Source organism: Microtus ochrogaster, chromosome 18 (genome assembly GCF_000317375.1).
Source record: "Microtus ochrogaster isolate Prairie Vole_2 chromosome 18, MicOch1.0, whole genome shotgun sequence".
NCBI classification, from domain to species: domain Eukaryota; kingdom Metazoa; phylum Chordata; class Mammalia; order Rodentia; family Cricetidae; genus Microtus; species Microtus ochrogaster.
The window spans coordinates 56,343,828-56,361,517 of record NC_022020.1 but is presented as its reverse complement, the minus strand read 5'-3'; the positions used below and the strand labels follow the sequence as shown (position 1 = coordinate 56,361,517).

Sequence of the window (17,690 nt, the reverse complement as noted above, 5' to 3'; positions counted from 1 at the left end):
GTGTTGTTATTTCGGGGCATAAGCTAGCAGGCGGCCCGGGGTGCTGGGGACACAGCCCCGCTGCTTATATTACTACAATGGACAGCTAGGGTAGTCATATCACAGGCATAGTGAAGAGTAAAACAATAAACAAGGGAGTGCAGATATCTTTTTATTTTGATTATATTCTTGGAAATAGAAGAGTTAAATTATATGTTAAAATCTGTGAATATTTTTTTAATGACTACACTTGTCTTAGCTCTACTCTTATTCATTCCTTATTATGTTGGTCTTTTTGATAATTGTCATTGTGATTTGCACCAATGACACTATAATTTTGATTTGCATTTCTCTGGTGTCCAGGGAAGTTGGAAAAATTTTCAAATATATTGAGAAAATCCAATCACTAGTACTTCTTTTCAGAACTGTCTGCTTGTTTCAATTTTCCCCATAATAAGGCATTTAATTAATCCTTTAGGAGAAGGGGCAGTAGAAGAAGAGCGAAAGTTTTAGGTCTAAGGTTGAGCTGACTGGTCTCTACTGGATCCTATTATGAATTCAGATAACTTAGGAATAACTACTCATGTCCTTAGAAGATTTGCCATAAGAAAATAGCAGAAAAATTAAGTGTGCAATTAGACAAAAATAGATGTCAGTTTAATTGTCTCAAAAATAAGACAATATTCAACCAATGACAAAATTAACTTCTACATAAAATCTCTGAGAGAAGTTATAAAAACACTGTGTAGCAATAAAATGTATGATACAGTCCAATAGTTTCAGAATTTCTTCTTAAATTTGTGTAATCAGTTATGTACTAAGGGTCAGTGAGCACATGCAGGAGTTCTAGAATCATCCTTTAAAAATATTTTACTAGTTTTCCTTGTTGAATGTCATTGCCACTACTCACAGAGTTTGTCCTCTTTTATTGTGTGCTATGAATCCCATCCTGGTCTATAGATTCATTCTCTTCCAACAGGATAAATGTCTCTATTAGTGAACAAATTAACACATGTCGATGTAGTTTGAAGAACAAGGTAAGGTGACATAAGTATATTATTATTTCTTTTTGCAATGATAAAATGAATGAAAATGAAAAGAAATGTCATTTCTTCCTGAACATAAAGTAACAATAGGAGCCAGATTTCTATATAAAAACAGAAATACTTTTCATCTACATTTTGCTTTCCCAAAAAAAGAAAGAAAAGAAAATGCATGAGTGAATTTGTTGACAATACTAACAACAACCAATTTGTAGAATAATTTGAACGTTAATTTCTCTTTTCAGCTGGATCTTGCAGAATATATCTTCCTATCTAGATTGCAGACATTTTATTTGCTCCTTTCTTGTCATGACTTTTGAATACAAAATTCTAAAATGTAGGTAACAGGACTTTAGCTTGCAAGTTGCAATGAGAGTGATGATGACTTGAACTCTCTCAAGTTTGCAGTGTCTTCTTGTGGGCCCATTCCATCATTTCTTTCCCTAGCAAAACCTCAGAATACCTGAACTTTATCCCAAAGTCAACATTAAGCGAGTAAGCAACCTTTTAGTTGCTTATTACTCCTTTATACCAAACAAAGTTTGGACTAATGCTTTCATTTTAAGATAATATCTCTCTTCAACTTGATTTCCTAGGGAGCGAGCTTTGAACACAACCCAGCCCGGGTCCCTTCAGCTTACTGTGGGGAATTTGAAACCAGCAGCCATGTACACCTTCAGAGTTGTTGCCTACAACGAGTGGGGACCGGGGGAGAGTTCTCAACCCATCAAGGTGGCCACTCAGCCTGAGTGTGAGTATGAAATTGGAAGGGCAATTTGAAAAGCATTTATCTTCATCTACAATATCCTTGCATCCTCTCACAGAACTTCTTGAGCTGCCATTATGGAAGGAAGATTGTTGTAGCCACACACTTAACTTGAGCACTTTTAAAAGCAAACTAACATGTTAATGAGACAGCCACCTTACTCAAGACACAATGGGAAAGTTTTAACTGAGAAGGCCCAAGTCATCACCATAGCCTACATATTTATCTTTTAAGAAGCAGTCCAATACCACTACCCTGCCTAATACTATTTTATCTTCATCCTCCTCCATTAATTTTTTTATGTTTGTTATTTTTCTATAAGAAGTCAAATATTAAAAATAAACTGATGGCATGGAACCTTTAATCTCAAGAAGTTACTAAAAAATTAAATATGCATCAACTGTACTTAAGAAGCTGCCAATAGATGAACTGGGGCATTGGAAATATAGGTAACTGCTCTACTGGCTAAACGTCACTCTAAACCTATTCACTATATTAAATTAGGTGATCACAAAGTAAAGAAGCATAATACTCTAAAAACTTAATATTTAATGATAAAATTTCTCTACTTTTTAATGCATTACATACATATTTTGAGGATAGTTTGGGGAAAGAATTAGTGACCAGCAGCTTGTCTGCTTATATTTAATGAAAACATTATAATCTAAAAGTTAAATTCACTGAATAAGTACTTATGATAAGGTACTGAATTCCAGCTCCTTTCCAATTAATAATCCTGTCTATTATACTTTTGCTTTTATTTTTTGAAAACCTCTGATTAACTTAAAAATAATTTGTAAAGCTTTTGTAAGACATGTGCATAGAAATTGGAAAAAATTCAAACTAGTAAAGGTGAAAAACCAGTCTTGAGTTGACTGACTTCCATGGGACTTTGATGACACTGTGATGAAGACCAGAAAGAATAGATTATGTCATCTGAATTCTGGTAGATAATTGACTATTGGAAAAATCCCCAGTTTTTCTTCCTGCTAGCCATGATTATTACAGAGAGGATTTTATCATCATCCATGAAAGGAAAAATGAATAAGCCCTAATATTCCCATAAATAGTTGTTTTATGAAAACAAAATTGCGGATAGTAACCTCAAAGCATAGTGCCCTCTGTTTCCTGAGGGGATCAGTCATCTAGGTAACTATTAGGAGCATGGGTGAAATGAAAACATTGAGGCCCTTTATTGAAAATTGCAAAGTAATTAAGGTCTACTGCTGTCTTCATCTCCTTAAAGAATCCCTTAAAACAAGAGGCCATGCAGTCTCTCTGTTCATATACCCATAGAGCTTGCATCATTCCCAGAATTTGTTTCTAAGAATGTTGTGTTGTTTGTGGGATTTAAATAACTACAAAGGCCCATGAAGATGCCTCAGCAGCTGAGGATACTAACCATTAAACCTGATAACCCAAGCTCCACCCTGAAACTCACATGTTGGTAAAAGAGTTCCAACATTCTTATAAGTACTTGCCTGACCTCCATCCACACTTGTACTGTGATGTATGCATGCCCCTTTACATATATACATACACGTATAGACACACAAATAAATAACATAATAGAAATTTAAGGCAGCTAACTAAAACTAATATGGAGACACACACTTGTGATCTTGGAAGATCGATGCAGTGGAATAATGTGTTTGAGGATACCTTGCTTTACATAGTAAGATTATGCTTCAAAATAAACAAATAAGCAGTTTATTAATCACACTGTCTGGTAACATGTTTGAGTCATCAGTTTCTTCACTGACTAACTCTTTGTAGCTCATGTCTTAGTTAGGTTTCTATTGCTGTGAAGAGACATCCTACCATAGCAACTCTTATGAAGGAAAACGTTTACTTGGGGGCTTTCTACAGTACTAGAGGGCTTCCTATGGTCATCTTGGTGGAAAGCAGACAGACATTGGACTGGCACACTGAGAATTTTTCATCCTTATCCATAAGCAGCAAGCAGAGAGAAAGACATGGGCCTGACCTAGGCCTTTGAAACCCCAAAGTCCACCACCAGTGGCACACCTCCTCCAACAAAGCTTCCTATCATGCAAGAAGACCACACCTTCTAATCCTTCCCAAACAATTCTGCTAAGTGGCCACCAAGCATTCAAACATATGAGCCTATGAGGATCATTTTCATTCAAAACACCACAGTTCACATATAGATAATTGATTGCTTTTATGAATGTTTAGTATTTTTAATTAATAAAATTGAGTAAAACATGAATCAAGCATATTATATAATATATTATGTATAATACTATATATTAACTATAGCTTAAATATCTATATATCTAATTATGTAAGAAAATAACCTATGATTGGGTTGGCAGTTCATACCTATGATCCCAGCACCTAGGGACAAAGCTAAGGCATGAAGGTGGTCATGAGTTCAACTACAGACTGAATAATAGTTTGAAATTATTTTTCAAACTGCACAAGGTAAGTAAATAAAAATAAAATAAATTCACTTAACCAAACCTAATTTTGATGAAACATGTTCTACCATATTTCATGCAAACTTTAAAAGTAACAGTTAATAATTATTTCTGTCACTTTTGGAACTTAACAGTATAATATATACATGCTCATAAGTACATAATATATTAATATCCTAATTTGTCCAATACATATATATATATGCAACCTACTTTATTTTAAGCATAATAAATGTAAAAACACCTCAACATTAAAAACAGAAAGTTCTTGTAAATTTACTATAATATTGTAATATAAACATGACTGTTTCCTTTTAAAACATACTTCTATTGAATATCTAAATTTTTCATATCTATTCATCATATCCAATCCTTATATTTTCTAGAATTATTTTCACATACTATTCAAGGCTAATTGGTCATAATCATTTTGCATTTCTGATAAACTTGTTTAAGCCAGCCTGGCTTTCTCAACATGACCACTGTAACATGAGGACAAACTTGTTGGGGTTTATGTTCTGTCCAATTCCCACAGCTGGTAAGCCCCCAAAGAAAATCACACAGAGAGTCATATTATGTTAGGTTATAAAATGATTGGTCCATTAGCCCAGGCTTCTTATTAACTCTTATAACTTATATTAACTCATTATTCTTATCTATGTTAGCCACATGGCTTAGTACCTTTTTCAGCGGGACAGGTTACAGCCTGCTTCTTCCATGATCTGGGCAACACTGCTGAAAGAGCTTCCTTCTTCCCAGAATACTCCAGTTCTCATTGCCCCATGTCTACTTCCTGTCTGGTTTTCCAGCCTATACTTCCTGCCTGGCTACTGGCCAATCAGTGTTTATTTAAAATATAATTGACAGAATATAGAATTGTCCCACACCAGACCAATTTTTTTTTCTTTTCTCGGTGTTTATTAACAGTGTTTCATTTTAAATGCCCTCTGTTCTTTCTTAGTATAAACTGAAGATCAGTTCTTTTGCAGTTGTGAACTTCACTATAACTTCAGTCTGTTTCCCAAGAGTTGTCATTGGTTCATTTATCTCTTCCTGGGTAGATAGGTAGATAGAAACGATTCAGCCTATATCAGCAGAATGTGCATACGGAATATCCTTTAGAGAGCAGACATAAAACTAAACCTTTCAGCTCATTTATAAGTTACCCTGCAGCTCACTTGCTACATTTATTATTGACATTAGAATAAGTAAATTGCATTATTATAGCTAATAAATGCTGCAGTAAATGACATTCTAGCAATATAAAAACATCACTAACATTATTTAATAACACACCAAATGGTGAGGAAGATGGCATACCCAAGAGATTCAGTCTTCTCCCATCTCCACTGTTTATAAGCCTGCTGTCTGTATTTTTAGAGGAAGTACAGAGATGTGTTTCATTATGTGGCTAGAATTGAGAGACCCAAGAGGAGAAGTTTTGTCAATATTTTCCTTTAGCAGAACCATTTTATCTTTTGAAAGCAGGATCTCATCTGGGTTTACATTTAGTTGCTGCATCTACGGCTGTTTTTTTCCACAAATGTGATGTAGTAATTGTCTGCTGACATTGCACAGCTTTCATACAAATTTAACGTCCAGATTTTCATTTTATTTGAGAAATCAGCTCCATTAGAAAGATTGTATTTTCAAGGAATAAGCCTGATGCAAATACATCTGAAATATAAATCACTAGCAACTGTTATTCTGCAGTAATCATTCAGAGAGATCAACAGTCCAAGATAGAATTTATAAAGTGATAGCCTAGAATCGAAAAGCCTGCTTTGTATAAAGGCATGTATCATATGATTATATCTTCCTTTTGCTAAACCTTTCCCCTTTCTGCCTTGCTTTTGTAGTGTGTAATTTCTCCACAGTATTATCAGGCAGGATTTAAGTCCCTGACTGACAAAGACATGTCTAATCTTTTCATACCACATGTGGCGAATTTTTGAATTATTATGTGGGGGGTCCCTTAAAATGCTGTTACGGCTATTTAATCATAAAGCATGTTAAAATGGACCACATACAGGCTTGAGGGCCCAAGTTACAATACAAATCCTGTTTGCTGAATCACAACACAATTATTTGTAAAACTCTTTTGTAGTTAACACTTGTGAGTAACGTTAAATCTGCTATATTCTGAACATGAAAAGATGGTGAAAGCTACATCTCATATTGAGCAACTTACAAATGAATAACATACGTGTAGAACTGTAGTTACATTCTTATCTTTTGTGTATTATTTTTAAATTATGGCAGGGTTCTGCTTGTATGGTATAGCAAATATGTCAGTGAATATCCTTGCATATTAGAGGCTTAGAGGCTATTCCTTGATTGTGGAAATGTTATTATTATTTCTGAAGTCTATAAAATTAAGTATTATTTATTTTACCTTTTCACAGGCTGAGAAGGTTAAAGGTAATGATAGGAGAGCTTCTAGGTCTTCTCTAATATCTCATGGCCACAAGTAGTCAGAAATCTCCTTTACCAGGCTTTCTTTTTTTTTTTTGGTGGGGGAGGACCCAACGACCTTGCAAATCATGACTTATTGTTACTTATAAATGCTCAGTCTTAGCTCTTTTTCTAATCTCTTTTTCTTTATCTACATTTTGCCTCAAAGTTTTTTAACCTTCTTTTCTTCCTTCTTTACTCCCTTTGTTTGTTCCTTCCTTCCTTCCTGTATGTATGTATGCATGCATACATGTATGTATGTTTGTATGTATGTATGTCTTACAAAAGTTTCCTGCTGTTTCCCACGTCTGGGTGGTAGCTGTCTGGCTTCTGGTGTCAGGCATATTTCTCCCTTTCTCCCTCATTTTCTTCATTTCTCTTCTCTCATTCTAGATTTTTCCTCCTCCTTATTGTTTCTTCATTTCAGTCCTGCCTATTCCTCCCCTGCATAGCTATTGGCTATTCAGCTTTTTATCAGGCCAATAGGGTGCCTTAGGCAGGCAAGGTGAAACAGTAACACATCTTTACATAATTAAACACACATCCTTACATTGTTAAATAAATGCAGCATAAACAAATGCAACACACCTTTATGCAATTAAAGTAATATTTTTCAGCCTAAACAAATGTAACACATCTTGATATAGTTAAATATTCCACTAAAGTCTTTTAATCCTGTCAAGATGAGGATCAAATAAAAAAAAAGAATACTAACTCTTCAGAACTGTTAAACAAGTGGTTACTCACCTGTAATCACCTCAGTAGGCAAGGCTAACATGAGAGTTATGGTTTAGGAGTAACGTAATTACCATTAAATGATTCTTTTATATACTTTATTCTCCCCCACACACATTAGTGAGAGTCATTGAAATTTCAGAATATTTCACTGGCTTAGTCTCTAATATTGCCTATTGTAATCTTTGTAACACTAAATAAATTTTTGTCTTATGATCAAAAAATAATATATTACTTCTTATTTGGACTACTACATTGTTACTTTATAAATATTCAATTAACTAAGATACCAATAGAATAATATTTGTACTCTGTGTGTGCTGGAGATGAAATATATAAGTTATATTATATTTCTTCATGATTAGTGAATTAGTAAATCAATTTTATTGTTTTTGTGTCCAGATAATTTCTTTAATCACCTGATTTTGTTTCCAACAATCATGTTTTCATTTGCAAAGTGATTAGAGTGAATATTTGAAATTATTATGATGGCAAAGTTGGTGTCAGGTCAGTTGATGGTGGATCAGACACAAGTCTCAAAAACAAGAACAAAATATGGAAAGAAAGGCTAATTGGTTTCCTTTAGAATTCAACAAACTTTGATAACATATTAAAAGGTCTCTCAATGCTGAACGTTTTTAATAGGTGGGGTCTTATGGCTGAACATTCTTAGTGACATAAGACATAAGAATCCCATTAGGATTTAATTGTCAATTAACTGAGATATGTTTTTATGATGACTAATATTAATGGAAAAATTAACATATTTGTAAAATAAATTTCTGCATATCATATGTGGGGATTGGATTTATCATTTTCAACAAGAAATTAGCTTTCCAGGAACTAGCACAAAATCAATGTATAAATTATTAATAGTTTTATGCACAAAATACTTTAGCTTTTAGTATTAATTGTTCTGCAATATTTAAAAACAAAGACCCAACATGGTAGCACATACCTGTATTTGCAGCACTCAGAAGAATGATGCAAGAGGATCACAGGAGCCAGGGAAATCTGAAATACATAGTGATTCTCTTTTCTTTGTGTTATATGCAGATGTTTTATATTAATCCTCTGTAGTAATGATGCATAGATGTGTGGGAGGTGGCAAGATTATCTCCTATCATATGGGAGTTTGCTTAATCCTGTTTATTGTTGCTTTAGTTGAACTTTGTCAGGGAAAGAAAGGGAGAAAAATAGGAATAACAGAAAGTAGAGAAAAAGAAGGGGGGGCTGGAAATGAGATAAATCATTGTAGAGGCATTGCAAATGTATCTTAATAAATACAGACTGCCTGATGATCTGAGAGTGAAACAGTCCCTTTAGTTAGCCTTACAGACCAGATTATGGTAACACACAACTAATCCCAGTAGCCACCCTAGTTGCCATACAAATCAAGTGATGCATGCCTTTAATCCTAGTGGTGTATGCATGTGATCCCAGACCTACAGAAGAATATAAAATGAACAATACAGCTCTCAGACATAGTGTCCTTTTGAGATTCCTGAGAGGTAGGATCACCATTTCAAACTGAGGTCGAGGTAAGAGCCAGTGGCTGGCTGTTTTGCTTTTAGGATCTTCAGGTTGAACCCCAATTTCTCTATCTGAGTTTTTATTAATCATGCTTCAAATCATGACTAACTAGATATAGGAGCCAGTCAAAATTAAATAGAACTTGCTTTTAAATTGCTTCTCTAGGACTGCTTTTAAATTTGGGTTCTATTATGATGTCTATTGAAGTGACAAATTGTAAATGTTTCTCTCCTAAGTCAATAATGTGATGAATAATTAATCTTTAATTTTAAAGCTCTTGCATTTTATTACTGTTTCTATGTTGGAGGACGATGTCAGGCAGAGACAGACATAGGCACAAGTGATTTCTAGTCCATGGAAACTTTTCCCATTTTAGTACAATCTTCCCTGCTAGGGATCAAAAAATAACCATAATCAGTTAGGCTGGGGACACAGATTGTGATCATATAACATAACAGCCAGGGGAATTGCCCTGGTTTGAAATGGAAAGATTTTAAGGTGATGACAATTACTCCTGATAGTCATAGGTGTTAAAATGAAAGGTATAATGTTGCCATTAGTTCCCAGAAGATATATAGATATAGATATAGATATATAGCTATATATAGTTTTTTTGATTTCACAATCTGGAAGTTGGGCTGTGGAACTCTGAGCCCACTGTCCATGCCAGAAACCATGAAGGGTCACCATATTTAAATCTGTGATCTGTGCCGAAGGAGTCATGAATGGAAAAAGTGAAAGATGTTTATACATGAGTCACAAGTCAAGACTTAAATTCTGGCTCGTTCATTGATCCTGTAACTGAGGCAGGTTAGATTTTGTAAGTCAGCTCCTTCAAAAGTAAGCAGAAGATATTATTAATCTTGCAGCTATATTGTAAGGAGAAAAAAAAAAGCTGTGAATGGGAATGTCCCAGTACACCTCCATGTGACAGTTGTGATGACTGAAATATTTGACCGCTTTTATCAAATCGTCAGCCCTCGGTGTTGTTATTGTTGTAATTTTCTGTTATCCCATGAACTGATTCTATTTGTCATATGATTATGTTAATATGAAATCTTTTCCTACTTCTTTAAGCTGATATATTTCTCCTTTAGGTCTTCAGTACATAGTTCGAAGCATGAAGTTCTCCTCCTGACAAACTCATCAGGGCTATATCCCTTATGGATGTGCTGCAGTTGCTTGCAAATTGTTGTGAACATGTGTTCAAATTCTTGCCAGCCATACAAAACCCTAGTTTTCACAAACCTTGCAGTCAGTTCTGTAAAGCGTAATTTGATGAGACTGATATCAGAAAAAAAATAAAGAAAACCTGACTCAAAAGCAGGTTTCAGATCTGCAGCCCAGTTTTCCAGGTGCCAAGAGTTTACAAGGATCCCATCCAAAAGTGTCAGCTCAATGCCAAGCTAAGTGTTCGCTGAGAGCCAACCAGCTCGCTGATGTGTATTTTGCCTGTGTTCATTAAACTGGAGGCAGAATCCTAATGGGATGCCAATCATAATGATCTATAGGTTCACACTGAGTGTTGTAGCAGTGCATTACAATCACATATACAGGAGCCTGGTTTAGGGCCAAGTGAAGGCTACAGAATTAAAGATACATTTGACTGCTGACTTCCAAGATCCCTTTCCTTTGAGCCCTTTCCAAACATTAGACCAAGCTGGGAGAAAGGGAACTGTGAATTCAGGACACCCAGATGCCATAAAGTTTACCCAATAAATTAAATTTATCCTGCTAAATCTATAAGGGACTTTGAAATTGTAGCTTGTAAGCATTGACCGTCACAAAGGACAAACTTGGAATCTGTAGAGCTTAAAGTCAGACACAGATGCATCAATAAGCTGGTGGACTCTTCAGCATTGTGTTTAGATTCTAAACTCACAGTCTTCTGTGCTAAGTAGCAGACTAGGCGTAACTACCCTTCTTCTTCCTGTAGCTAGAACAAGATTATAAACAAAAGGTCTGGGTTCCAGGCTGGAATCTCAGCTGACTTTCCCATTCTCATTCTTGTTTGCTTATTTGAGATCCTCCTGCCTCTGCCTCTCAAGTGCTGGAAATAAAAGCATGTCATCATCACCCAACATTTGCTTTATTCTTATGGGGATCATACTAACTCACCTATCTAAGAAAACATCACTTACAGTGTGGTTTAAAATAGTAGAAAAATGGTTTCTCACTGTCCTGATCCTGTTGGTACGGAACCCAAGTGTCAGTAGGGACACACTCCATCTCTAGTTTCTGGGGGAATAAAGTCTTCACTAACCTTTTTGTTGGTTGCACGTGCATTGTGGCAAAGAACAATATTTCTTGGCTACTGTCTCCAGGCTGTTAAGGATCATCCCATCGCATTTTTCCTGATTCTGAGTCTCTGTGTGTTTTCCTTCTTTTAACAATGAAAGCACTCATGTTGGATTTAGGGCTCAAATCAGTTATATTAATCATATCTGCAAAGATCCTCTTCCAAAGATGGGTACAATCTACAATTTCAAGATCACATAGGTTTGAGGATAACTAATCAAAATTTGTTAGAAAGATCGAATGTAATTTAATATTCATAGCACAAAGCTGTGTTTATAAAAGTAAGATCAAATGTAACAATTTTAGAGAAAAGGAAAAGGAAAATAGTTATCAGCTCACCACTGTCAAAAGTTGGTGCAGAAATCTTATCTGTAACATATTTTTAAGCCTGACATTATTGGGTTATAACAGCCTGGATGAGACATGCTAACTTATATTTAGAGGAGCATATTGAACCAATATTGTTTCATCTTAACCATAAAGTTTTCCTTTAACAAATTTATAAGCATTTTGCCATGAAATAAAATCAGTATTTTATTTTTCCAGGGGTTCAATCAATCTGTACTTTAAAAATAATCTTAGGTTTACCATAAATGTTTGTTTTTTAATTCTAGTAGTTTGATGTAGGCCAGCACATAATATTTAAGTACAGCGTAATGTTTTTGACAGATCACTCAATGTTTTGGTATTGAAATTTATAAGCTTAATAAACCATTAACTTGGAATAGGTATTGCTGAATGACTTTATTTTTCTTATAGTGTATTTTTTCCTTTCTCTTTGAAATGATTTAACTGCTTTCCCCATTCCCATCACAAATGTTTGGTTCTTCTAGAGTTGCCTATATCTGCATTGCTCATTCATAATGATGGCCTCTCATAACAGTGGTGGCTGATCAATTGGAAATTGGATTTCCTCAATTAAAGATTGCTGTAATTATAAAACACAGATTTTATGCGAAAATATAACATGAAAGTGCAAGTTGAAATGCTATATAATATCTAAGTGAAATATATAGTATTAAAATTAATTTTAATTATGTCACATACACATTTTCAACAAGCTTGCTAGATGATTTAGGCTACAAATGAGCATTTATGAATCACATGTTTTTTTTGTTTGTTTGCTTGTTTACATGGAGACAGCATACATGTGTATCCTTGTGACTTTTGAGGCTAAGAAGAAGTTTGGAAGGTTGACAATCTTACATTAAATTGAGGTTCAAAGTTGTTGAGATCCAAGGTTTGAACCTAACCCTTCTCCCAAAAATAATTTCTGAAATACTTATCTGGTATTCATTTATTGCCAGAACTTTCTTTACTTCAGTCCACATTTATTTAAGACAATAAGTGTCCTTTGAATGCAAATTAATGTCATGTCCTTCCAAGTGATGTCATACTTTGATCATCAATGGGAATATAAGCAAAGGCACTGGCCGAGGGAAAGGGAGAACAGCTGGTGGGTAGGTGGGTGTCATTAGGTTAGGTTTTTCCTAAAAACCTCTCTTCTACACCTGTGATTTACTACCCAAGTCTGTTGCTGCTATCTCTGAACAAGCCTGAATCTTCCAAGTGGTTAATAAACTTCTTATCTTTTAAATACTGAAAATAAAATAAACTTAATCCTCAGGGTGGTTCAGTCAACAGACCAAGAGCCTTTGAGATGCTTCCTGGTGATATGGGACAAGCCAGGTTTTCTGCCCTGTGTGATTATCAGTCTTTCTCTGGGACGTGTGTATGTGTAAGGGCATTAAAGGTGCTCCTGGGAGATAAATGTCAGCGGAACCACAGAGTGAATATTAATTATAGGATCTTCAAGGTCAGGTGTCTCTTCTGGTTCATTGTAGCTGAAATGTTTATTGTTGCTGCTGCTAGGGATGATTTTTAATCTCCCCTCTCCTTTCCAAGCACCATGTGAGTGAGTAAGAGAAAAATTTCAATGCACACATCCATTTCTCGGAAAGAGTGTCATGGGACAATCTCATCTGTAGGTTAGGGTAATTATTTTGAATGCCTTAAAATGAAAGTCTAGGTTTGCAAGAACTAAGTTAGGCAGAAATAGAAAAGAAAATAAATAAGAAAATCACCGGAAATAGCCATTGCTTTTCGGGAACATTAGGTGCCCATTTCTGGGGATTTTCTTATCTTGCCTCAAAGTGAAGTATCAGACTTTGTTGACTCCCCATAGGAAGTCATTCCCTTTCTGAGGAGTGGATGGGGGTGAGGGATGGAGTGGAGGGAGGTAAGGGAAGGGGGAGAGGAGGAGAAGAGTGGGAACTATAGCTAAATAGTATATAGCTATATATAGTTTATATAGCTATATAATATATAGTTTATATAGCTATATAACATATAGCTATATAAAATGAGAATAGATTGTATTCAAAATATTGTAATAAAAATTAAATAAATAAATAGGGACACTTAGGTATCTTGGCTGATTCCATTAATAGATATATAGTGAGAACTTAACAACCTGGGATACAAGAATATAAAGGAAAAAGAAAGATGGAGAGAAATTCTAGCCTAGGACCATAGTTAGCCGGTAGAAGCCTGCCAAGGATATAGTGACACACTGGGAATACAGTAAGGGACTAAAGCCCCAGAGTCACTCACCCACCCTACACAGCTATGCACACACACTAGCCCAGCCCAGTTCTATGTGTCACAGCGCTTCTTGTCCCAGAGGCCAGCACCCAAGGCACAGGTGTGCAGGTCAGCCCCATCAACAGCCTTGTTACAGTCTCCCTAACCTCCCCTGTCCTATCAACTGTAGGACTTTACGATACTCCTAAATCTTTCTGTCTCTTCATCACACAAACATTACTCTGGAAATCTCTTTCTTTTGGATTCTGAAATAATTAACAACTATGCTTCCAATACTCACATTTATCCCTTTAAATTTATTCTGTTTTGTAGAATGAGTACAGGATGCCATAAATTCTTTGTGAGCGTTAAAGGAGAGAAAAGACACAGGCTTTTAAGACCACATATGTTTACCCTTCAGCAATTTTAACACTCCACCCATTTTGGACTCTTGTTCTTGATTCTTTGTGTTTCCTCTTGCCTCCTTGGATTGTTATTCTTTTGGAAATATTTTACTGTGTTCCTAACCAATAATCATAGTCCAATGCATACTATACAATTTGGTTAATATTTAGAAAGAATTTTATTTTTGTTACGAACAATGAATAAATCATTATTAATATTTACAGCAAAGTAGGACCTATATGACCTCAATAATATAAAATAAGGTAATTCAAATTCAAAGTCTTTAAAAGTCTTAACCTTGTCCATATAGTCTGAGATACATTTATAGATTTGGACCTAAGCTCCCTGACTCCTAAGGGTATACATACTTCTACTAGCTTTTGTTATCAAATATTAATTGGATGGGACCTTCTGGCATTTGCTGCATCAGGGTTGCCTGGACTTCTGACTTCTGTGAAACTTACGTTAAGAGAACAGATTTCTAATTTTTTTCTCTTAATTTATACTACTTCCAAAATCAACCAGTTTACCCTAGGCAGTTGCTTAGCATTTAAAGGCCTGAAATAGAGAAACAATAAATTGCTTCCCCAAAGAGATTGTATCTTTCAAGGTAGGATCTTTTTGTTGTCATGTAGAAAAATCTGCCCTCTTAGCTGTCTGGAAAAGATTGTTGTTTCCTTCTCTTCTAACAAATGGTAACGGGGTTCTTTTATAAGAGCAATCTATACATGTCCTTTATAGCTCTATTAAACCTACAAATATCAGATATCGATTCCTCCCACTGCCCACAGTACAAGCCAACTTTGAAAAAGGCAGCAGGGACTTAGCTACATTATCGCCATGGGAAACACTCTGGGTTGGGCACGAGCTGAAGACACCTGCTTCTCTGGTACTTATCTATTTATAGAAAGCAGAGATTTTGTGTGCAGAAAGATGAACCTGAAGGATATGTAAGTCTCAAATCAGTGTGAAGCAAGCAGAAGCCAGGAAATAGGCTTCCTGAAGATTCTACCTGTGGTGTGTCTATAGGAATGGAACAATAACTTGGCCTCTGCCTATTACAGAAATAAAACAGTGAAAAAAGTTCTATGTATACAAGAAGGTGGCAAGTCTCAATTTTTATTTGTAGACAAATTTCTTCTCTTTTACAAGGGTGTGTCTTTGCCAGGTGAGATTTATAAACGGAATTCTGATAAGGATTTCTTCAATGTCCTGGTAGACATTCTGTAAGTACAGAATTGACATCCCTTCATATATAACGTTTATTCAAATTATTCAAACAGTCCTGGAACTAGGAAGAAAAAGTATATTTTTCTCTAATTGTCTAGGAAGGTAACAGAAATTTGGAAATGAACAAAGAATTCTGTTTCTGGTAGAAGCGACATCTACTAGCTACTTAGAGGTTTTTTTTTCTGTGTAACAGCTTTTATATGATTATTTGCATTTAAATATTTATATGCAACGCTGATAAAAGTCATGTTCATATTATATGTGTGCCTTGGCTCCATGATACACTGTTATTAAATAGCAAAAAGGATTTCACTTTAGGATTCAGGTGTCTGGCTCCTGACTCTTTGGCTCTTTGGCAGTTAACCAAGTGTCACTGTTCACGCTGCATGATTTCTATCTGAAATGACTCAAGTTCTTCAGTTTTTTTAAAAAAATTATTTTGAAAATACCTTTTTTGTGAACAGTTTTCTTTTCATATTTGATTTTTTAGAGGTTCGGCCCAAGGGTAGGTTTGGCCTCATAATCCTCCTGCCTCAGCATTCCAAGTGCTATAATATTTGATTCAAACTGAATTATAGACAATCGTTTTGAAAAAAAAAAGTTGTTGGACTTTGAGATGTCTTTGGGTGTCATGAGCGACACCTCACTGTTTTTCTAAAATTGGTGGAACAAAATTTTAGTTGCTTCTGGCATGCAACCAAACAAAGCAGCAATGTAATGGTAGTCTCATACATTATGAAAAAGTACCTTCTGTCCTCACCATGTGATGAGCCTCTGTCTTCATTTACTTCCCATTGGCATTGCTCGTACTAGTTTTATTTGAAGTTGTCATCATTTGAAGCCTTTGTCTGAGAATGTGGCAGCTGCCCCCCCCTTACCAGCTTGTTCTAGAAAGGTCACCGCCATACATTACCCATCAAATCTTTTCATATTAATATTTCCTGATTCATCAAATTCTTCTGTCTTCCTTAAGCACTGTATTTTTCCACCAAAGTAAATCTTAAATGTTTAATCATTTTTTAGCAATTGGTTTTGGCAAAGAGTCTATTTTCTCATCTTTAACAACTACACATTAAAGGCTAGCTTGAATTCCAGACCTGCTATATGCTTAACCATCCTTCCTCACATTTACGATAAGGGCTTCTTTTAAATCTCTAAGGATTTTGTGCCTATTTACCATGCTTTCATATCTTTCTTGAAAATACCATAAAATATTTTTCAGAAAAAACAGAAAAACAAAACATAAAGTGCAATTAAACTTCAAAGTCAGCTGGCCTTTATAGCTAAATAAATAGACCTGTCTTATCTGGGGTGATGTATTAAGGTCAGCATCATCAAGTTTGTATAACCTCAAGAAGCCACTGATATATAAATGTCACATGAGATTTGTTAAAACAAACACTTTATGTGTAACTTAGTTTAAGTTCTCAACTTTTATTGTTGGGCTTCACTTTTCTACATCACAAAAACAGTTAACTTCTCTATACTCAGTGTAAATGAGTTGCCATCTCGGAGACTGGAGAGGTGCCTCAGTGGTTAAGAGCACTGGCTGCTCTTTCAGAGTACTTGGGTTCCATTCCCTTTACCCACCAGGCAGTGTAAATCTTCTCTAACTCCAGTGTCAGGGAATCCAACACCCTTTTCTGATTTCACTGGGCACTGGGTATGCCCATGATGTACAGACATGCGCACAAAATATTCATATCAAAAAATAACTAAAGATAGTTGTTAAATAAAAAATTATATTCGAGAACTCCAACAAGACTCAAGAATCTCCACCACACATTTCATTTCTTGGCATTGTTTTAAAAATTGAAATTCAATACAATTCATATGCTTCTTGAAGTTATGTTAGCAGTTTGTGGTCTTAGTGAAAACGTTTAAGGATGTTCCAAGCAGTATCTTATCCTGAGGTCACTCCTTTTAATCAATATAATTATTAGACTACTTCAACTTTCCTGTATCTCATTAGGGTTGTTTATATTTAACTATAATATATGTAGCAGATAACCACGTATACTTGCATATACTCAATAATACATAAGTTATATGGTAGACATGTCACAGATTATGTTTATTTTATACAGCTGTACCTATATATTGTTTATGAATACTTGCATACACAATGGCACTGTTGAGTGCATCCTGTATTAACAAAAAGGTGTCTATTGAAACTAAAAGCAAAATGAAGGTATAATAATTATTTATCTCAAGCAAAAC

General features: G+C 35.2%; 1 protein-coding gene across 2 annotated transcripts in view; it reads left to right on the top strand.

The window, feature by feature from the left end:
• Dcc (DCC netrin 1 receptor) overlaps positions 1 to 17,690 on the top strand; it is a 1,026,209-nt gene that overhangs the window by 736,791 nt on the left and 271,728 nt on the right. For both annotated transcript variants that reach the window (XM_026783657.1, XM_026783656.1), the window contains exon 9: positions 1,619 to 1,773. In XM_026783657.1, the coding sequence (XP_026639458.1) occupies positions 1,619 to 1,773 (155 nt within the window). The remainder of the gene's footprint in view (positions 1 to 1,618; positions 1,774 to 17,690) is intronic.